The 21,915-nt window shown below is 45.7% G+C and overlaps 2 protein-coding genes and 1 long non-coding RNA gene across 12 annotated transcripts in view; 2 read left to right on the top strand and 1 right to left on the bottom strand.

Moving 5' to 3' along the window:
• Positions 1 to 7,350, top strand: part of nedd4l (NEDD4 like E3 ubiquitin protein ligase) — a 36,210-nt gene extending 28,860 nt beyond the window's left edge. For all 6 annotated transcript variants that reach the window (XM_037485404.2, XM_062558730.1, XM_062558729.1 and 3 more), the window contains 14 exons: positions 227 to 281; positions 632 to 690; positions 843 to 908; positions 1,326 to 1,555; positions 2,545 to 2,666; positions 2,811 to 2,881; positions 3,161 to 3,256; positions 3,350 to 3,423; positions 3,516 to 3,576; positions 3,763 to 3,822; positions 3,934 to 4,041; positions 4,536 to 4,632; positions 5,007 to 5,079; positions 5,324 to 7,350. In XM_037485404.2, the coding sequence (XP_037341301.2) occupies positions 227 to 281; positions 632 to 690; positions 843 to 908; positions 1,326 to 1,555; positions 2,545 to 2,666; positions 2,811 to 2,881; positions 3,161 to 3,256; positions 3,350 to 3,423; positions 3,516 to 3,576; positions 3,763 to 3,822; positions 3,934 to 4,041; positions 4,536 to 4,632; positions 5,007 to 5,079; positions 5,324 to 5,426 (1,275 nt within the window). In that variant the 3' untranslated portion in view covers positions 5,427 to 7,350. The remainder of the gene's footprint in view (positions 1 to 226; positions 282 to 631; positions 691 to 842; positions 909 to 1,325; positions 1,556 to 2,544; positions 2,667 to 2,810; positions 2,882 to 3,160; positions 3,257 to 3,349; positions 3,424 to 3,515; positions 3,577 to 3,762; positions 3,823 to 3,933; positions 4,042 to 4,535; positions 4,633 to 5,006; positions 5,080 to 5,323) is intronic.
• Positions 7,351 to 9,090: 1,740 nt separating this feature from the next.
• Positions 9,091 to 10,439, top strand: LOC119226993 (uncharacterized). Its single transcript, XR_009942729.1, has 2 exons — positions 9,091 to 9,230; positions 9,982 to 10,439. It is a non-coding gene; the product is annotated as an uncharacterized LOC119226993 (long non-coding RNA).
• A 126-nt stretch (positions 10,440 to 10,565) lies between these two features.
• alpk2 (alpha-kinase 2) lies at positions 10,566 to 20,524 on the bottom strand. 5 transcript variants are annotated; one of them, XM_037485392.2, is made up of 12 exons: positions 20,202 to 20,524; positions 18,333 to 18,759; positions 16,884 to 18,238; positions 14,254 to 15,730; positions 13,981 to 14,170; positions 13,247 to 13,374; positions 13,097 to 13,141; positions 12,693 to 12,991; positions 12,074 to 12,162; positions 11,743 to 11,960; positions 11,599 to 11,647; positions 10,566 to 11,507 (listed from the first exon to the last, which is right to left on the bottom strand). In XM_037485392.2, exons 3-12 carry the CDS (start codon positions 18,195 to 18,197, stop codon positions 11,294 to 11,296), a joined length of 4,023 nt encoding a protein of 1,340 aa, XP_037341289.2. In that variant the 5' UTR covers positions 18,198 to 18,238; positions 18,333 to 18,759; positions 20,202 to 20,524; the 3' UTR covers positions 10,566 to 11,293. The 5 variants fall into 5 exon arrangements, with proteins under 5 accessions (XP_037341289.2, XP_062415011.1, XP_037341287.2 ...); XM_062559027.1 differs by having other exon boundaries at positions 16,884 to 18,759; XM_037485390.2 differs by having other exon boundaries at positions 12,693 to 12,988; positions 16,884 to 18,759.
• Between the last annotated feature and the right edge of the window lie 1,391 nt (positions 20,525 to 21,915).

The following is a 21,915-nucleotide window of genomic DNA, read 5'->3' as shown; positions in this document are numbered from 1 at the left end:
CTAAAATCCGTTCAGTTCCTTTGTGGTGTGTGATTGAACTTGCAGTCGGTGTTCGAGCCGTTTTTGAAGGTCGGTCAAGTTCAATCAAACATAAAATAAATGAGTAAAGGACAGCCGTAGTTGATGGATTTAAATGACTCTTTGAGCATGGCCTGTTTTGACGGTGCCGTCTAATGGGGGCCGCGTGCGTGTTCTCACTCGTCCTCTTTCTTCCTTTCTTTTACAGCCTGGCTGGGAAGAAAGAATTCACTCAGACGGACGCACCTTCTACATTGACCACAGTAAGACGACTCCATCTGACCACGTTCCTGTCTCTTCCACGCCTCTATTCGGCCGCATGTGTTTCACTTATCCCACTTTCTCTCAAGTAACCGTTTTAATAGAAGCTGCAGTGCAGAAGTACATTTTGACTGACTATAGCATATAGCATATCTTTTTTTCTAGATACCCAAGTGATAATCATGTAAAACAGCAGACATTGTCATTCAAACGGGTTGTTGCGCAATGAATAAATCAATGAATCAATGAGTCAAATATTGTTTTGATTTTTTTTTTTTTCGGCTAAGGACTGCAAATGATTAATTGCCGAGATTTCTGCACCGCATTTCATATTTGTGCTCGTTCCATCCAGATACGAAGAACACGCAGTGGGAGGATCCTCGCCTGCAGAGTCCGGCCATCACAGGACCTGTGAGTGTTTCCTCAGAGGTTCTACCTTCATCCGTCTCTATAGTCGGCCTCAGTGACTCCAGAGAAGCCTCTTACGGTCCAAACATTCCCATCTCAAGCAGGATGTTTATCAGGGTTACTGATGAGGTGTGTTGTTTGTTTCGCCTGTGCAGGCGGTTCCTTACTCCAGGGAATTCAAGCAGAAATACGACTACTTCAGGAAGAAGTTGAAGAAACCGGTAAGAAGCGACTTTTTCGAATGCATTTCAGTCTTGAGTTGCTGGGTTTGTTCGGGGACACTTTCTGTTAACAAAGCTGAATCTGGTCCAAACCTCCCTGCTTCTTTTTTGATTCAGCTTGATTACACAAGTCAACTCTCTTCACACACAACAACAACACAACAATGAGCTCGACGTAATTACCGCATTTTACACATATGTATTGTGATTTGGTGATTCAGACTCGTTTAAGGTCAGAAGTCCAAATTAATTAATTATCACAGAGTTTATTATTTTCAAAGAGGAAACTGATTTGTTTCATTTCTGTGATGTAATAATTAATTCAATAGGCCACCCCCCCTTTATTTTACAACAATATATATATATATATTTTTTTTTTAGCATTTATGTTAAAGAGTGCTTTGTAAACTGTTCCAGGCCGACATCCCCAACCGGTTTGAGATGAAGTTACACAGGAACAACATCTTCGAGGAGTCGTACCGGCGAATCATGTCCCTGAAGAGGCCCGACGTGCTGAAGGCCCGGCTGTGGATCGAGTTTGAGTCGGAGAAGGGACTGGACTACGGCGGCGTGGCCCGAGAGTGGTTCTTCCTCCTGTCGAAGGAGATGTTCAACCCCTACTACGGCCTGTTCGAATACTCTGCCACGTGAGTCTCCGCTTGTTTCTGTGTGTGTTTAAAAAAAAAAAAAAAAAAAAAAAAAATATTTCCAGAGCTGAGACGTTTAGACAGGATATGACACAGGACTCGGCGCTGTAATGTTTGCAGCCTTGGAAAAATCACACGGTGTGCAGAAAGGAGTCAGAGCTTCCTCGTGGTATCCCTGTGAGACTTGTTAAAAGATTTCCTTTAACTTTGATGAACTTTTCCTCTCATTCAAAAAGCCATCCTGGAACAAATGTTTCCCTCCCACGGGTGTTAAGATAATAAAAGTGAGGTACTCATTGTTCCATTTCTTGGCACCATCATCAATAGATGATTCGTTTTGAAATATAGGGCAAAGGTAACTGAAGGTAAATAATAAAAATCAAGCTGTTCAAAATAAAGAGACACTCAAAAGAAATCTTACTTTGATTAACATTTAATTCAATAAAATCGTTTATTATTATTATAGCTTCAAACTTTTGAAATTTAAGTGCTTTTTCAATGTTTGGGTTGAATCTCGTAGCACAGCTGAAATTAAATGAAAACCTTCTGTTTAGCGTCTTGAAGATTTTTGTCTCCCTTAGTTTTTGCTCCTGTGTGTATCCCTGAACAAAGACCAAAAAACACTTATTGTAAAACAATATAATATTTGAATTATTAGGTTTTTCAAACAGCATCCGTGTGAATCATGCAGGGTGCTGTTGCCATGGAGAGGAAGGAAAAATGCTGCATGTTTTACATAATCTGACAATAAAACTCACTTTCCTTAGCTGCAAACCGTAATGGATCAACAAAATTATAGAACATCATTTGCAGAGCTCATATCGCTCAAGCAGTTATAGAGTGGTGGTTTGACCGTCCTCTTGCACATTGTCATTAAATACGTCCCATATGTTTGCACGTACCACTGGAACTCTGAGCTTCGCTAAATAGACCTCACAAAGAAAGTCGTGTGCAGGCGTAATCCTTTTAACTGTTGTTCTCCTGCGCAGAGACAACTACACCCTCCAAATCAACCCCAACTCCGGCCTGTGCAACGAGGACCACCTCTCCTACTTCAAGTTCATCGGGCGCGTGGCGGGGATGGCAGTGTTTCATGGGAAACTCCTGGATGGTCAGCTGTTTGATTTCTCTCCTCTCTTTGACAATGGGTTTCAAATAAATCGCATTTTTAAACATTTCTGCAACGTTTTTAGATCTTCATGAGCTTTCTTTTTTATACACACATTGAGTTAAAGCATTTTTTTTTTCACTCTAGGTTTCTTTATCAGACCGTTCTACAAGATGATGCTGGGAAAACAGATCTCCCTTAAAGACATGGAGTCTGTGGTAAGATCTCCCTGCCAGCAGATTGCCTGATTCCTTTGAGAAAGCTGCCATTCTGAGCTGTTTTGAAATGGGTTTTTAAAGAATGTTCTTTTAATTTGCTAAATCATTCTCTTATATTGGCAATCAGCAATGTCTTGTAAAACAATTGAGCCATTAACAAGATTGATCTGATTATTGATTAACACGAGTTCTCCATTGCAAAGCAAATCATTAAATTGTGCTTATCTCACAAATAAAAGACAAATTGAATGCCTCATAGTTCTTTGTGTGTAATTGCAGGACAGTGAATACTACAACTCTCTGAAGTGGATTCTGGAGAATGATCCCACTGAGCTGGACCTCAGGTTCTGTATCGACGAGGACAACTTTGGACAGGTGCCCAGAATCAGTGACTTTGCATCTGTAATCTAGGTGGGCTTCTTCTAGCGTCCCAGACTCATCTGCATCCTGTTATTTTATGTTCCTCAGACGTACCAGGTCGACCTGAAGCCCAGCGGCTCAGACATGGTGGTCACCAACGAGAACAAAAAGGAATACATTGAGTGAGAACACGATTTTCTTGTGCGTTTGATTTACACAATACAGTTACATAATCCGCCCTGAACGTTAATGTCAATGGTCTCCCCTCTCACAGCCTGGTCATCCAATGGAGGTTTGTCAATCGAGTCCAGAAGCAGATGAACGCCTTCTTGGAGGTATGTGCAATAATAAAGTCACCACATGGGGGCAGTGTGAGCGCAGACGTCTGGGCGCTCTGTCTCTAAACCTCTTCCTTGAATATTTGTACCAATGAAATAGCTGCTTCAGTATTTAGTTTGGTTGCTTGAATTCCACTTCCATCGGAATAATGTTTTAATTCATTTTTTGTTTTCCGTTTTCAGGGCTTCACCGAGCTCATTCTCATAGATCTCATCAAGATCTTTGATGAAAACGAGCTCGAGGTGAGATGTGAAGTTATAACTAAGTCAGTTTTCTCCCCCTGCCATCACACCGGTGATGAAGATAGGCAACTGGTTGTTAACGCCTCCTTTCTCCCTCGGTCCCCCGTGCAGCTGCTCATGTGCGGCCTCGGCGACGTCGACGTCAACGACTGGAGGCAACACACGGTTTACAAGAACGGCTACTGTCCCAACCACCCGGTCATACAGTGGTTCTGGAAGGTACGCCTGCGACACTCCCCTCGACCACCAGCTACATTTTACCCAGTAGTAGTCATGGAAACGGGATATTTCACCATGAAAGTTGGGTCCAGTCCTCTTTCCCTGCGTGCAGGTTTGCTGGCCTGGTTTTTGTAGATCAAAGTCCGTTTGGAAGAACAGACTTGTTTGCGCTGATGAAAGGGACTAAAGTAGTACCGGGCCTGGTTATCGTCTGTCTTGACTTGAGCTTTAACACGTGCACACACGGGCAATCAGTCTGTGTGCATAAGCATGCACTAAGACCCCAATGTCATGTCATACGATTAAGTGAACCAGCTCAAACTGCTTCTGTTTGAATTTGTGCCTCACACACACACACACACACACACACAGCAACAATTGTCACCAAATGCTTTGCGGCTTTGAAGGATTTCATCATCTTTTTTTCTGTGTTTAAATGGAGTCACCGATGTTTGATAAATGAATCAATGACTGAACTGTTTACTTGTCGTCAGGTCGTCCTGTTGATGGATGCTGAAAAGAGGATCCGACTCCTCCAGTTTGTTACGGGAACGTCCCGGGTGCCCATGAACGGCTTTGCCGAGCTTTATGGTACGTTGCCTCGCCAGATAACCTCAGGTTTCCATCATTTCTAGCTTGTATAGAAATAATAGGTCTTTGATATAAAATATCTGTCGACATGGCAGGGCCTAAATTTGATGTGCGTGTGACACAAGTCAACAATTCCAGGAATTGAATTGCTAACATGCTACTATTTGCACATGCAGATAGATAAATGTGTACATAGCAAATGATGAATGACTGCATATGCACTGCATTTTATATACACCATAGGACTGTGCACAAAATGATTGTAATACCAATCATTGAATCTATTGAATTCCCTAAAGGCTTACGTTGAATGTTTAATAAAATCCCTTCTATACTGTATACAGGTGTGTCAATAATCGTTTTGTTTTGTTCAGGTTCTAATGGACCCCAGCTGTTCACAATAGAGCAGTGGGGAACACCAGAAAAGTTGCCAAGAGCTCACACGTGGTACGTCTCTCTCTCACACACACACACACACACACACACACACACACACACAGAGCCGCGCTCGTTGACGTCAGCAAGCTAACGTGCTCACAGGGACAATGCTCACATGCTGATGCTTTAGATATTTTATCGTGGTGCACACTGCTGTGCATAGAAGTACGCAGCATGCATGCTAGCTGCTAGTAAAGCGCCAATTTATTTGTGCATTTCCTTGTTGTGACTCGCCCGATGACTTTCTCCCCAGTTTCAACCGTTTGGACCTGCCCACTTACGACTCATTCGAGGACTTGAGAGAGAAGCTCCTCATGGCGGTGGAGAACGCGCAGGGCTTCGAGGGGGTCGACTAAGGCGGCGGCAGCGGCAGCAGCAGCAGCATCTGACCGCATCCAAACCCCCCCTCCCACAACCAAACGACAACAACAATATAAACAAAAGAAAAAGCCACAGGGATTTCAACCCGGCTGCGGTGGCCGCTCTGTGCAAGCATGTCGTACTGTACCGTGACTGTGAGCAGCAGCGGTGGCTTGAGACTGAACCGCGATTTGATGAGCCGGCCCGCGCCTGCGCCTTTACATCTTCTCCGAGGCTAGGCCCCCCCCCCCCTCCCCCCCACCTCCCCCTTCCCCCTCGAAGGTGCTGGGGAAAGAACGGGAGAGACGCGCCGCCGGAGGGTGAAATCTTATCGATCCGCAGGCGTGAGCCATGAATGAGCTGGTCCCCCCCCCCGGGTGGGTCTGCCGCTTCTTTCCCCTGTACCCTCGTCCTGTGAAAATCTACAGTGCTGGAAAACACTAATGCATTTCAATAGCTCCGTTATGTTCACTTCAACACAGTATTCGAGGCGCCCTTCGATGGAGGGGGCATGGCCTCGGTCTGGCTTCTACGTCACTGCATTGTTTCTCTAAGACACTGCGATCGCAGCTCCCTCTCTCAAACCCTTAGACAGACACCAGGTCACCTTTAGGGTTGATCTGAGGAAGTCGGCCCCGCCCCTCCGTCGAGCCTCGTCTCTGTCGTTTGATCAGAAATCGCCGCTGCAGCCTTTTTGTAGAATAATGGTTTCTGATCATGAGCCACTGGTAGAAACAGGGGGATGAAATTATCCCCAATGATGATTCTTTTAATTTTTTTTTGTTAAATGTCATAAAAGAGTTTTGCTTTTTTTTTTTTTTTTTTTTAAATCATTGTTATAATTCTTGCAGGAGAAATACTCTCAACGTATTTGTACTGATGAACAATGTTTACTATCCTGACGCTGTGCTACATGACATGGTGTGTGACGTGTAACTTTGGCTAGTCCGGGAATCAATGAATCCCTTTCATTTGTTATGGTGAGAGCAAATGTGTTGAAACACATGTTTTATATTGTAGTGCTATGAAAGCAGCATGAAAACGTATCTCGTGTTTGCTTTGACTACATCGTACAGATTTGGACGTATGATGCGTCTCGAAGGTCGAGAGGGGCGAGCAAAAACATTTTGGGTGATTTCCCCCGAGACGTTCGCGCCGTTATCTTAATATTCTGTTTATAATGCTGTAAATTGTTCTGGGCTTTTGGGGTGTGGGGAACACATTTTAAGTTCTTTCATTATAAATATATATATATACGTATGAATTTAACAGAAGTATTACTGATCAACGGCACTAAAATGAAGGTGTGTGTGTGTGTGTGTGTGTGTGTGTGTGTGTGTGTGTGTGTGTGTGTGTGTGTGTGTGTGTGTGTGTGTGTGTGTGTGTGTGTGTGTGTGTGTGTGTGTGTGTGTGTGTGTGTGTGTGTGTAAAAGCTGTGATTGCCACTGAATATAAAGCAGCATGTTTCTTACACAAATGTTTCTTCTTTTCTATGTTTTTGTTTCACTCTCCTTTTTCTAACACCATTGAACCTAAAGGGCACTTTATAGATCACTCTGAGGTCATGTCGCCTATTGTACGTCTTGCGTCATTAACTTGAATGTGATCTTTCTTTCTTTCTTTTCTTTTTTTTTTTGTTCCATTCACAGCACTTTCCTGGTGCAATATAAATAGTCTGTAAATCTGGGCTGCTGCTGCTGACCGACCGTGAAGCAGAGACTTCACCCCCCTTTTCGCCTGTGTTTTCTCTCCCTTGTGTTTCCTCCCCGCTGTGATCCAACACTCACTCGGTAAATGGTATGTCCTTTTTTTTAACGAATGACAGGAAATATCACTTTTGTTAAAGATTCTTACCACTCTGTGCAAGTCTTTGTGGTTTCCTTTAACTTCCGTCAAATAAAAATGAAACTTCTCAAAGTGTGTTGTTTGTATGACTCGACTTTCTTCCTAACATACCAGTTTTTAAATAGTTGGTTGTTAGTAAAGTATTACGTGTAGCTTTTGTTATATGATACTTTAGCAATTTTAAAGTTATTAGTTACTATCAAAAGTTAAAATGTAATATTACTAACACGAACATCTTGAATATAGTCAGTTTATTCTGATCTTTCAAGTGTTGCTGTTGTTAAGCCAGAGAACCGTTTGCCAACATCTTGATGTCAAAGCACATCACAAAGTCTTGGAAAAAGTTGCACTCAAACGTAGACAGGTGCTGCTACTCAGGGAGTTATACAATAAGATAAATGAATGACACTTCAACTCTATCCTTTATCTTGTGTGTGTGTGTGTGTGTGTGTGTGTGTTCAAAGTGTGTGGTGAAGGGACCTCAGTTCATTCACACAGGCAATCTAGTAGGAGTTATCAGCTCCAAGGCCGAGCAAATAAAAGCCTCCCTGCCTGTCCGGGGACATTTTATCGAGCTCTGCCAACTGCGACCTGGTCACAAACAAACCTGCAGCCAACTCCTCTTCAGATCCCCCTTTTAAAGCATTACAACTTCTAGAAAATGATGTGCTTTCTAGAGTGAATCTAGACGAAGCTTTTGCTACAAAAACACACTTCTTTCTTTCTGGAGTTGAGGCAATAACACGAGATGATTGAAAGGTGAAAAAAAAGTCTCCTGGGCAAATTATTTTAAAATATTGGGTCATGACATGTCTTTGTAGTTTCCAGCATTACAGGATTACTGCTCTGTAGCTCGCCGTATTAATACCACAGGGGATTTTAAAAGTGTGAATAGGATTAAAGTTTATTGAAGGACAGGAATAGTAACTTGTGTGGTACAATCGCAGTCGTCCTGTTGCCTTTTTAAAGCTCACTGTAAGAGCAGACACTCCATTATCTGTATGTCAACAGTTGTGCAGCATGCATAATATTAAAGGTGCCATAAGACACTCTTTCCCATATCATTTCAAACATCAACTTCTTCAGAAAGAAGAAGTTTCACAGTCTGCTTTAGGTTTAATGATAAAACTCATAATAGTGGATCTATTAATGTGGACATTCACTATTCGAGAGGTTTTAATTGGACTCGCTCCGGTCTTGACTCGTCTCTCCCGGACCTGCTTTAACTTTACGAGTGTGTCATTTTACGCCTGCTGGTGTAGAATCTCTTATTTCATAGACGTTCCAGTTAGTTCTCCTGTCAGGAACCGTCACGTAAGAGTGAAACCTCTCTCTCTCTCGCTCTGAGGGTCAAACTCGCTCCGTTTTCTCTCCTTAAGTAGGTTTTCACGTTTTCTAAAAGCTGCTCTTGTAAAACGAGCACCTGAATGGGTCTATTTTCGTTTTCTCCTCTGAAAAAGTACAGCTCGGCCCTCTTGGTGACTTTTCGTGTGTGAAAAAGCGAAACATAAATACGTTTGACTCCGTCCCTCGGTATAGAGGCCCCCGTTGCCTCACTGCAGCGTTTTTTTTTGTTGTTGGTCTTCCCCCCCCCCCCCCCCCCCCCTCCACCTCTCACCCCTCTCTACCCGTGGTCAGGGCCGATCGATACTTCCCCTGTAGCTTATCACTAACGCGGAGCCGGCCTGTTTGTCCGAACGCCGCTCCGTCTACATAAAGACTCGGAACTCGGACGCCGTCGAACCCAAACGCGGCTCCCGGGGGCCGCCCCCCCCCCCCCCCCCCCCCGGTGAACCTGCGCCCCCCCCCCCGCCCCCCCGCGCGCACGGCTGGACTTTTAACCGTTTGGAAAGAGCAGAAGTAAAGCCGGTGCGACGGGGTGGGGGGGACCAGGCAGAGAGGAGAAGCTGTGAGGAGGAGCAGGAGGAAGGAGGGAGAGGAGCCAGAGAATCGAGGTGAGTTGGGGTTTTTTTGTCTTCCAAAAGGTCTGAATTGTTTGTTTTTTAAAAATCCCACAGCTTCATTTGAATTTATGTCATTTTCAAATTGGAAATGTTATGTCTCAGGAGGTTTTTTTTTCCAGTATGACCCAGTAGGATCAATACATCTGCATTGGATCTATGCGGTTTGAACGTGTGTCAAACAGCTGCACTCATCCCCCGCAACAAGTTAGAAACGCGTGCTTGTGACACCTTGTCGTTGCGCCTTGTCTATTCACTCAGCCTCATTTTCCCAATTTACATTTTTTTTTACTATTTTTCATGCATATTTTAGCGCTACAAAAAATAGTGCCACACAGATAATATCAAAGCACAGCTTTTTAACCGCCGGCAACACGGCGTGCACTGCAACGGTGTCTTTGCTCACTTTTGTCCACTCACTTTCTCCTCCATTTCTTCAGCAGGTTTCGCTTCCCGCCCTCCCCGGGTTTGTCTCCGTCGGGCAGTGTCCGACGTTGTCCTCCGGAGCTGTGGAGTGTGACAATGGTGTTTGTGTCCTCTGTATCAAACGCCATTATCACACTAAATAGCTACAGTGTGAAATGGGCCTCCGCGTGCTCCTGGCTTCCGTTTGTTTAGTGGCTTCTCCATGATGTTGACTTTATTTTTTGGATGTATGTAAGATTACGCGAGGGACACGTTTAAACCAGGCAGGACGTGCTCCCGAAGGCCTCGGAGGGTGACCCGCTCACTTTTGTGTTTTGAGGTGTCCATTTGCTGCTGGAGACCTTCGACTGGCAACGTGGATCGAAATAGACGGCCCCTGTTTGTTTTCAACGCTGCCGACATTCCTCGTTCTTCTTCTTTCCATCGAGTAAAACGGTTGATCTTTGTTTGCGTTGTGCTGCTGCTTTAAAGGGACGTTTAAGGATTCAATAAGACGGGGGCGCTCGAACGGCTTCGCACCCGTGCCGAGAATACAAAGTCAGGCAGATATTTTTTATTTTTTATTCATCTCTCAATCCTGAAGATAAGAGGCCTTTTACAGGGATTGTGAGTAGATTGAACTTCATTAGAAATTAACCAGACCACATTCATAACCAATAACAACTCTTTAATGACAAAGATCTACTAGGTTCTGCTTACATGCTGACGGCACTTACACTTAAAAAGCAAAGAGGCGCAGAGATGGTTATTAAATAAAGATGGATTGTGTTTCTGGGATCATGTGTGTCAGCTTTGTCTTTAGTCTTACACGTCTCTCTCACTTAGTTTGAGCTGAACCAATGCAGAATGGATCTTTGAAATGAATATTTACAGGCCGTATTGCACCAGACAATACAAAGATATATCAACAAACCTCACATTCTTTAGTAAATACATTCAATTTCATACTTTACACAAGTTTTACTTACAAGATTTGATGTGAGCAAAATGTCTTTGTTTACAGAATATAAATATGAGCTTTTTCTGTAGCTTTTACTGAATGAACAAAGGTTATAATAGTGGAACAATAAATAAATAACCTGCATGGCCTCAAAGGTCAAACCCAAGAGTGACCTGCTCCCACTGAATCCAATGCACACTGTGCTTCTCAGCCCTTCAATGAAGGGCATTCAATTAATAGATGATCAATTAGTTAACAAGTTTATTAATTTAATGAACTAATTGTTTGAAAACTTTACTAAAGTAGAAAAAAATATACATATGTGGCGCCTCATCAATAAAGCAATCGCTAAGGCGTCAAAGTTCAACTCCTCCAACTCGGCATCAACATCATCCCTTTTAAGCGTGTTCAAATATCCTCTCGAATATCTCAGTGAAATAAAATAAATCTCTCAAATGTCAAACGTGAAATGAAAGATAATTCTCCTATGAAGCGACAGTAAGTCAACCATCGCGTTTCATCCGGGAGTCAAATGCATGTGTCCTCATCCTCGTCCTCGTCCTCGTCCTCCTGTAGCCCGAAACGGGGACCAAACTCTGCGTGACGAGGTTCAACGAGAGTAAAGCAAATCACCTGAAAAACCCTCATTAGAAGAAACCCCCCCCCCCCACCACAATCCAGGATTGTCCTCTCATGACTTGCCCTTCGCGGTTGGCCCGCCGGAGGTTTTCTTCTTGGCCGCAGCGGACTGAGGTGGAGGTTTGGGCTTTGGAGCGGAAGCCGGCTTTTTGGGTTTGGGCTGCAGGGATTTGAGGCCCAGGAGCTCACAGTACACGTTGCACTGGTGCAGCGCTTTGAACTGGTCAATGAATGAGGTGGCACAGTTTCCTTTGAAACCCTTATAGCTACAAAAAGGAATAAATGATAAATGCATCAGGTTGCGTGTATCAACGGATTTGCATCTCTTATTTCTGTCGAATTAACATGAAAACTCACCCTTTCTTACAGGTGGCTATTCCCACATCCGTAAGCCTCATTCCCACTCCTGAAAACCACCAAAATCAGCCATTTAAAGCACAGTCATTTGCAGATAAAACAATCTTTTACATTTTTCAAAATATGTATTTTTTTTCCCCAAACCTTGCATGTCAGTAACCAGCAGGTTGCCCTCCGTCTTGTGAAAGACCCAGTGCTGGAAAGCACAACATTTCTGCCCCGCCTCCGAGTCGCGTCTCTTCGTGTTGACCTCTTTGCCGTCCTTCACCGAGTACTTGACGAAGTCTCCGACCAGCTCCTCCTCCAGCGTAGCATACGGGATGTCATTGGAAGGACGGTGCACCAGGTAAATGGGAATGATCCTGGTGGAGGAACAAACACCACGAAACCAAAAGAGCTTTTAGTGTTTCACCTGATTGTAAAGTTTTACAAAGACTCGTTGTGTGTGTGTGTGTGTGTGTTTTTTTAAACTTACTCTGGGACTTCTCCGAAGGCTTCAACGGACTGGGCCGCAGTGGTGTACCCCTTGATGTACTCTCTCGCTGTGTTCTGGACGTGACACTCCTGCAGAGCAAAAGCTAAATTACAACACACTTACCTCCCGTGTTAAAACGGAAATGCTCCATGTGATAAAATATTGCGTTTGCTGCTGCGAACGATCCAAAAATGGCCCCCAAACGTCCCGATTGAAATACAATAAATATTTTGGGGAACCTAGATTTTTCCTATATTTAGGTTGCTCTTCATTTGCATTTGACCCTACAAATTGCATTCGCAACAACATGGATGTGTTGGATATTTAATCTAGAATACGTAATCTACAATATATTTATAAACAACACAAAAAAATGTAAATTGTTTTTTTTTATACAATTATTTCTGCAAAGGAATACTAAGAAAGTGTTACAAACGCATTTCATGAGGTATCTCAGAACAACAATAATAATAATAATAATTGTAATAGGTGTCACAAAATCCTTTGTTTTTTGCAAATATATTTGATATATATATATGTGTATATATTTCATTTGCATCGTTTAGCAGGGGGACAGGTGACTACGAAGGACTGCTGGAGAGTCCTGTGATGCTCTCACCTCCACGGCCAAGCTGAAGTTCTTCTGAACCAGCTCGTCGTTGTTCTTGGTCCCGTAGCTGATAGAATTGTGTACCTTCAGCACACAGGGGTGTCCGGGCAGTAACAGCGGTATCTGACCCGACTGCATCTTAGTCCGGAAAGCCCGCCGGTGCATTCCCTCCCCAAAGTGGACCTTCTCAGTGATGATGCTGGCAGGTTGGTTCTCGCCAAAGTGTTGGTTGGATAGAAAATCCTCCTTAAAAATCAACTTGGAACAGTGAACGTCTTCTTCTTCACTGCCGTCTTCCACGGGGGCTGCTGGACATAAAAATGGAAACATGATCAGTCAAAATCCATAAAACAACATAACAAGTTAAAGTTATTAGCTTTGATCAAAACTATATTAAAAGAAGAAAAACTTACATACGATTGTGTTCGGAGAGGGAGGCATAACAATCTCACATAGAACTGTGAAAGAGTCAAGCAATGCTTTTAAAATGTATTTTTCAAAATATATGTATTTTTTTTGTGTTATCGATAGTGGAAGTTGAAGTGAAACCATGACTCACACACCTTCGTACGTGAGCAGGTGGTCCAGGCTTACTGATCCGTGTGAACTGGTGAGCTGACACTGGTACTTGCCCAAGTCTTTGTGAGAAGCATTGGAGATGGTGAGTGACACTCTGCTTTCATCCCCTGCACTTCGGAGAGAGGAACAGTGTCACAAAATGCATTTTCAAAAGGACATTTGGGACGTTGATTTCTACACACATTAGCCTCCTCCTTCTCTGTGTCTCTCTCTTATCTGTGTTTCTGTGGGATTGTGTTTTTTCTCTTGTTTCCTGCTTGTTTACATGTGTCATGCTTTGTTGGACTTCCTGTCTGTCCTGTGCTTGTCCTCCTGTTCCACCTGTGTCCAATCACCTGCTCTCCTTCTGGATTCAGACCGCGTGTGTTCATCTGTTTCTTCTTTGTCAGTTTCTTGTGTCTTTGTGTAAAAAGGTCAGTTCCAGTATCCCTGGTATGCGTTTTGGCAAAGCCTCTGTTCCCTCCCCGTCCTGTAAGTTAATCACTGTAAGTTTAACAGAAGCTGCGGGCCTCGTCCTCGTGGATAATTAATTGAACTCAGCTAAAAACAGTTAAGGAATGTTTTTTTTTAATGATTAGCTAAAAGTGGTTGGTGAATGACGTCTGACCTCACTGTGGTGTGTGTTGAGTTATGGCTTCATGTAAAGGTGTAAAAGTGTAAAGATGAGGGCAACTTTGCACAGAAATACATGAAAATCCTGTAAAATGAAGCCCAATACCTTCTCCTGCTCTCGGACAGGACAGCGCCGCCCCTGCTCCAGGTGACGGTGCACTGGTAGGCGACGGCCGTGAACTGACACCACAGGCGCAGACTCCGGGGATCGCCGCTCACTGGAGCCGCCTGGATGGGCTGCACCGCCTTGGGCTCTGCGGACACAGGCCGTCTGTTCTGGTCATGGGGCGACTTACCTACAATCACGCAGGACAACAGCTGGAAGACTCGTCTTTTCCATTCTGTCATGGGGTGAATAGTTTCGACGCATCTCCCTTACCTTCCTTTGGGGGGATTTTCAGTTTGACCGCTTCACCGAAGGCCTTCTTGCGCGTTGACCCCGCGTTGACCTTGGGCTGCTCTCCCTTCGTCGGGACGGAAACGACCGGCTTGGAAAATTTTGACTCCAAAACAGCGACGGCCTTCCCGAACTTGTCTTCTGACAGCCGTCGTCTTTTGATAACATCGTCGCTCAGAGGACTGGTGAATTTCTTCGGCTGGTGGTCTTTACGATCTGCGTGAAGTTGAGGTTTTTCTGCCTTTGCTCCCGGTTGCTGTGACAGGATTTTCTCCTCCGAGCGATCGCTGTCCTTTTGGCCCTTCGCACCCAGCTTGGCCTCGAACATTTCAATCCTTCCTTTCGCCGTCTTCGGTTTCGCTCCGTTCTCCGCCTCCAGCGGTGGGTCACCATTCAGCCCAGTGCTCTTCTTCTTCTTCTTGCCATGCGGCTTGCTCGGAGCCTTCTCGGTTGTCGCACCAGCGTCAAACACCAATTTAGCCTCCTTATCCACAGGCCCGCCTTGAGTAATCTCGCCGGTGTGGCTTCCCCCGGCGAGAGGATGAGTTTCTTGCTCTTTGCAGACCTGCTGGGCTGAAACATGTTGAGATAAAGCCTCCTGTTTCTTGCATGCTTGTGTACCGTGATAATGACCTGCTGTTTTGTCCTTTTTAGAGCGCGCCTTGCTCTCCGCGGTAGATTTGTGTGTTTTGCGTGGCATCTTTTCGGCTTTCGTCTGATTCGAGTCAGACTGGTTGCCTTTGGCGATGGGTTTTGCAGCCCTGGAGACAAATGGGTCATTCAAATCCAAAGTGATGAATGCCACGCGGTTCTTCTGCGAGACGAAGAAAGGATCAGCGGGGTTTGATAGTTCTCCCCTGAGCTCACGAAGCTCCTCACTGGTTGTCTTACTTGCCGGGATCAAGTCCACTTGTCCCTCTTTTGAAGACTTCTCAGTATACTTTATTTTATTTCCCTTTCCACGAATCGGCTCATCGCCATTCCAAGATTTGATGCCAGTGATCCCCTCCGGGGTCGGCCTGTGAGCGCGGGCTTGCATGCGGTCACAGCCCGGGTCTCTGTTGTCATTGAGAGACCTTTTCGCGCGGGTTTGATCTCCTTCCAAACTTCTGCTCGTCCGACAGACCAGGGGTGCCAGGGCTAAGATGCCGAGAGGTGCTAAGGGCATTACAAACTCAGGACTCGCCCATGGTGACTCCGCCTGACACGCTTCGCCGAGGGCTGCTAGAGTGTCAGATGACGCGCGTGCGCCACCATTGGTGAGCGAGCCAGCGTCTGTGTGCACACCTGGCGAGGTCGCCCCCGAGGCGCGTGTGGTGTGAAAACGAGGATCGGCCCGAGGTTGAGTTCCTTCCCGATCCACCTCAGTTGGCCCGCGGCTCCTCTTGACCTCCTGCTCGGTCGACCAGCGCAGCTGGCAGACGCCGTGTGTCACTTCACGCACTTCATCTCCAAAGGGCTGTAATGGAAATTGACAAATAGCAACAAAGATGTGAGATGAGTTTTACATTTCTGAGACTGATAGATTCATTGAAATCCCTCTACATTTTAACATAATACCGTGAGACAATAGTATGATGGCATATAGTAATGCCGTTAATGTGCTGGCATAAATAACCTTTAAAACTAAGATTTTTTAAGTTTTAAAGGCAGATCCTGCACATACGTTGAAATTTGTTGGACACTTACCTTTCTATAGAGACACAAAGCAGACGTCTATGAAACACCATGCTTTTGTTTATCCCACAGTCCATATGTCCAGCATGCAACTGAAACCTACACCCCTGCTGTTATAGACAGGAGCTGCACAACTAAACCAATCAAGAGCAGTCTCTGAGATCCACAGACCTGTGGACGTCCTGGTCCTGGAGTTTTTAAAGGAGAAGCGGTGAGGAGGGGTGTGTTAAATGGTGCGTAGAGAGAGAGAGAGAGAGAGAGAGAGAGAGGGGAAAAAGCAAGGGGGGGTCATGTTTCATTCCTCAGCTGTGCTCTCCTCTCACCTCTCCCCCCTGACACGCAAGGGATGCATGCTATTATTATTGAACTGCCCGCTATTATTAGATGCCATTTCTAGCCATCTGAAGTTTTCGTCTCATGCGTCCCGTTTCCTTCAGCGCGCACAGCTGTCGGTCTTTGAGATGGGAGCCAAAGGACTTATCCGCTAATACAGAATCAAGACTGGATGAAAGTGTAAAATGAGTGGCTCCGATCCAAATTAAGGTGACAACACCCGTGAGTCACACGCATGAGGTACCTGCCTTCTGTCTGTCAATGCTGCAGGTATGTCAACACTGACAAGGGCAGGAGCGGGAATGTCTCTTAACGTTCTGGACTTGTTTCCAATGCGCATGACTGATTTAATATGTTGGCCAGCACCACTGTGAAGGTGATTGCTCGTTATTCGCCCCAACATAAAGGCCGAATCTTTCCACTGCTCCAATGGTCCGTCTCCCACGTCCCTCAGTGAACGTGGTGTGTAGAGGGTCATGTCTGTCTCTGAGCCGACACACAGGAGAACATACACACGCCAAGGCACTCTCATTTCATGCACATCATATAAAGTTATTTATGTATAGGTGATCAGAACTCTGATGATGTATAAGGGATTTTACCTTCTCAATCATCAGATCTCCAGGTGTATCTCGTCCCTCCAAATCTGTATCTTCTACTATATTCAGTAGGATGGAATCTACTCTGCTGTTGAAGAAGCGGTCTTGTTCGACAAATCCCACCAAGGGAGAAGGGTTCAGATCAGCGGAAGAAGTGGATCCAGGAACCACCCCTGCGCCGCGTCCTCCAGGAGAGGCCACCGTACCCAACGGGGATCTCAAGCGCTCAGCCTGGTCGCTCCAGATTTCTTCCGACTCCTTTTCTTCCTGTGCGCCAGCTGTCGAATCGCACAACGATTCAACGCTCTGACATCTCTCCCCGTCTCCGGTGGGGTTTCGCGCCTCCGAAGGCTGATCCTGGACGCCCATGGGTGGCTGTGACTGCGCCCTGACTGCTGCCTCTTGACCCTTGGCTTCTCCGGGGGGCTGTGTTTCTAAATGAGTGCTCACCTCCGCTAGTGCCTGTGTGAGAGCATCTATCTCCGCCCCTATCTCTGTGAAGGCGGCCGCGAAGTCCTCCGGCGGACCCGCGATAATCCCAGTCCAGTCGGAGAGTGCAGTGGCCCAGCTGTCCACGGATGACCACCTCTCAACCGGTGGCCCCCAACCCACGGCGTCATCGTCGGACCAGCCAATCCCCTCGCCGCCATCAAGGTTGCAACCGGACACCTTTGTCTCTCCCGGGGGAAAAGACAAGTCCCCGGCGGGTCCGGCCTGGGTCGCAGAATACCTCGTCCTGTCCAAAACGTTCACGTCCTCCGCATCCTCACCTGCCAGATACTGGCATGCGTCCAGCCACAGCTCGACGGGGCCGGGGCTTTGCTGTGGTCGGGGGGTCGATTCCATGGGCCGGGCATTCCCTCGCCTCTCATCGTTTACCAGCACCGGGCCTTGCTCGGGGGCCCCCGCAGCAGGTGGTCGCGCGCGTTCGCTCACGTCTGACTCACAGCCCGGCATAGCTCGTCCGAGATGGCATCGCGTCACCTCGTTGTCTGAGTCGCACATCGGGAAATGTGTATCGCAGTCGGCGTCTTTCCCCCCCGCTTCCCCCTGACGGTATTCAGGCCATTGAAATTCCCGGGGGTGTTTGTGAGGGCTCCGGATCCTCAAGTCCTGTGTCTCGCTTTCAGAGATGTACAGTTCTGGCAGAGGCGCTGTAGCTGTATAAGGCTCTAAACTATCGGACTGAGGTGAAAATGAACTCAGCGGATAAGTGTCTGGACTGTGTTCAGAGCTGCAGAGAGCCCCGGTGACAAATGGCTCCATCAAAGTAGATGACGTGGCCCCAAAAGGCTGAGGTGTAATATCTCCTTGCATGAGAGAAAAGGAGAGCGCTGCCTTTTGATTACGGCGTAGCTCTGAAAAAGATTCAGATACAGTTGAAATGAGGTTACGAGAGAAGTGAGGTAAACGAGGCAACACAGGTTCTGATGAGCCAAAATAGCTACAAACCCTGAAGTCATCGTTCTGTGGTGCAGGCCGGTAACATGAGGACGAACACTCCGACATGTCACAGCTGGATGACGATGAAGGCTTCAAACGGTGCGATCCGCTGCTTCTCTCCTGAGCGAGGCGTTCGGAAACGTTCTCAGTGCTTTTGTCCGTGGGCTCCGACACATTTGATCCTGCTCCTGTCTCCGATGCAGACAGCATGTTTGCTGTGAGGACTTTTCTAAGAGCGAGAGTCTGAATCCTCAGTTCGACTGTGGCGAGGGTTTGGTCATCCCAGCAGAGCAGTGACGGATCTCTGGTGGTCAGCCGAAAGACGCCAGCTAGTTTAAAATAACTTAATTGTGCACACAAATCGTTTGTGCCGGCTTTTCTCTTGTCACGTCCTCTCCTCGGTCCACCTGTGTCCTTCGATCCTCAGATTCATTCCCTGCAAAAGGAAGTTAGATACAGTCAAAAAACCCTGGTCTGAAGTATGTGAAGCAAGGCACACTATCTCCCAGTTAATCTAGTGCGAGATGCCACTTTAAATGATGTGCTGCATCGATTTAGGAAGCTTTAATGGACACTCGTCATACCTTATCATCAGGAACCCCCCCCCCCCCCCCCCCCATACCGTTACCATATAGCTGATATATAAAGCATGCCTGTGTTGTAACCAGCTGCCCTCTGTATGCTCTAATTTCTATTGACTTGCAGATGTAAAACATGCGCAGTCTTCACAATCTATATTGAATGAATCTGTGGCTTGTGGAAAAGACAGTGAGGGATTAATTTAAGAAGGATATTAATCCGTTACGCAATCCTCTTCCCTCATTGTACATTGCAGCAAGAATGGTACAAAATGGTGCAATCGGTTTGTAAAAGACACCGGGGGTCTTTACAGTCTTTAAATTGCATTCCCCGTGCTGCCCACTACTGGCCACCTGACACAGAAGCCTGCTGCAAAGTGTTGAAGGGGGAATCTTCAAAACATGCTCCCTGATATACAGGAGGAAAACGAGTGGCACCGACTCTGGAAAAATACCAGCACATCTTCCCCCATGACCTGCATTTGTGACATTCCTGCTGCAGTGAAGGACATCTCAGAACTCAAGCCAGCCCTAACTTTGTACCCATATTGTACCCCAACTTTTATAGTTTATTGACCAAAACATTGAATATAAAAAGAATTTACACATTTCAGGCAGAATAGCACAAAACTGTGAAAATTGCTGTCCTCAAATGATTGCAATCCCTGCAAAAAAAACCATCTACTGCCGACTCCATATTTTGATTTAATTATGGACACATGCACATCAGATGTTTCAAATATCTGAGTTGTGATAGAAGCAAATGAAAGGCTTAGTTGAATCAGAGATCAATGTTGTTGGTACGGTTGATTCGACCTGTACCGACATTAAAAAACACTAAATATGTCAGCACCCGCGTGACTGAGAGCAGGAAAGTGTAATTTGATTTCATCTGGACTGCTGGTGCCAAAATAGATGTATCCCCGGTCACACAACACCCCCCCAAAGAGCCCGCTGCATCTGTAACGATTCTGTATCTAAGCGACTAATGGACGTAAACCCGAGTTTTTAAAATAACAACAACACATCGAATGACACCCAAATGAGAAGAGAACTGAACAAATGTCACAACACACTTGTGATCCCTTCATGGGATCAGCTCCGCTGTGTGTGTGTGTGTGTGTGTGTGTGTGTGTCATGCAGCACCGCACAGTCCGTCCACCTGTCGTTGGAATCGACATTCACTTTTTCCCCAAAGGAAAACACAAAACAATGTCCAACGTGTTGTTACCTCGCGGCGGAATCCCCCCCCCGGGAGGAAAAGTAAGGCGATTCCTTGAGCCACACATGCGGTACGTACCCTGCTCATAGCCCCGTGGTTGAGGATACAGACGAGCAGGAGCTCGGGCTTGAGCCTCTTGAGTCTCGGGGTGTGAGTCTATTTTTGACTGTAGTCCCCCACAAGTGCAAGGTCCGTTACCTGATATTGGAGACGTGGGCCAGTCTTAAACATTTACCCTCAATATCTATATTTACAGGCTTGTTTTAGTTTGGAGACACAAAAGAACGTGTGGTTCTTTTTGACAGTTAGTGGACGTTTTATTGCTTTCAAAGAAGTCTATATAAAAACCCAGACTAGAGTTCTTGTCCACTAAGATACAACAGGTGCAAGGAATCAAACAACTGAAAAAACGGTGCTTGGAATTGAGCCTGCGTGGGAAAAACCTGCAGCAAAATATGAACCAAATTTTCATTAAAACAACATGACACTGTAAGATCTTATACTAATGCTGTGTTTTCAGTGGGTCACTTTTCCGGATGCTTCTCAAGCTGTTTTGGCAAAGCAACAACGTGCTGTTGTCAATGGCCTGAATGAACCTAATGAGGACAGACCTTTTTGGTGTTTTATGTAACGTTGTTGGTTGTCAATTATCTCACACGGGGTGTGACGGTGATTAAATGTGACTTTTGCCTATTGTTACTCATAGTGGACACAAACAAATCCCTACTGACGTCTTTAATCATTTGAATGGACCGATTTGATTTATTGGAAAAGGGTTATCTGTTGTTTGTACTTGAAGGCGTCACGATCCCAGCTCCTTGAGTAGGTTTTTCCCCCCGGTTTGTCTGTTTTGTGTCGTTCCTGAAAGTGACCCGTTCCGGGTTGCCGGGCAACGAGCACAAGGCAGGGATCCCAGGATCGCCGGTGCCCGCTCCCACCTGTTCCAAATCAGCAATCAACACATCTGGTTCCTGGTCATCTCGTGCAACACGATTTAAGCCGAGAACCTGCCATTCCAGTCGCTGCCGGATCGTTGGCCATGTTTTGCATGTTGTGCTTTACGTGTCGGCCTCAAGGCATTTAAATCTGTCTCTGTTCGCCTGTTCTGTTTACTTCCCTTCACTCCTGCCTGGCAACCCGGAACCTTCCACCCGGCTCGCTTCGTCACCGGTACCCACCTGTCTCCACGTGTGGAATACGGTCTCCGTAACAATTGTGTGTTCAGTAAATACTCCCCTTTGTCACCACCAACTTTGTGTGGTCCGCGTTAGGGTTCAAAGTTAAATAATAACCTTTGACTCAGCAACTACGCTCACCATCTGTTACACCACTCGATTTCTAAACACTCCTCCAATATCTGACTTATAGTAAACCTCTGAGTCTGTTTAATAGTTTTTAAGGAATTTCTCGAGCTCCTAAACATTACAACAAACTGTCTTTGACTTCATGCCTTGCAATTATCTTCCGACTTTTGTTTAAACTTGAGACAACTGGAGGCTTTTTTTGGTTGCATGCAGAGTTCTTTTATAACGTTCCGTCATTCAGAAAACCGCTTACAAAATGTCTCATAACGGTGGTCAACGACAATTTTGTAACCGTGAGTAATGTCCGGCTCTTACATCATTGCCCCTTTCACGGTTGTGGGAGACAGATACTTGCTTTAAAGTTGTAAACAAAGCTTTAACAAAAGAGACACCCCTCCACCAATAAAAGTTCTTTTACTATGATGTCATTGTTACAAAGGGTTTTATTGCATGTTTTTCTCATGCGTCGCATCCCACAAATGACTATT

This window comes from Pungitius pungitius, chromosome 18 (genome assembly GCF_949316345.1).
Source record: "Pungitius pungitius chromosome 18, fPunPun2.1, whole genome shotgun sequence".
In the NCBI taxonomy this organism is placed as follows: Eukaryota; Metazoa; Chordata; class Actinopteri; order Perciformes; family Gasterosteidae; genus Pungitius; species Pungitius pungitius.
The sequence above is the reverse complement of the archived record's forward strand: the minus strand, read 5'-3'. Positions and strand labels throughout refer to the sequence as shown.

Excerpts from the sequence above, each read along its gene's own strand:
- alpk2 (XM_062559027.1), bottom strand. The coding sequence starts at position 18,533 with ATGCTGTCTGCATCGGAGACAGGAGCAGGATCAAATGTGTCGGAGCCC. Across the intron at positions 14,171-14,253 it reads GAAAATCCCCCCAAAGGAAG|GTAAGTCGCCCCATGACCAG; the intron begins GTAAGGGAGATG and ends GCGTGATTGTAG. Across the intron at positions 12,163-12,692 it reads ACTTCAGCTTGGCCGTGGAG|GAGTGTCACGTCCAGAACAC; the intron begins GTGAGAGCATCA and ends TTTGCTCTGCAG.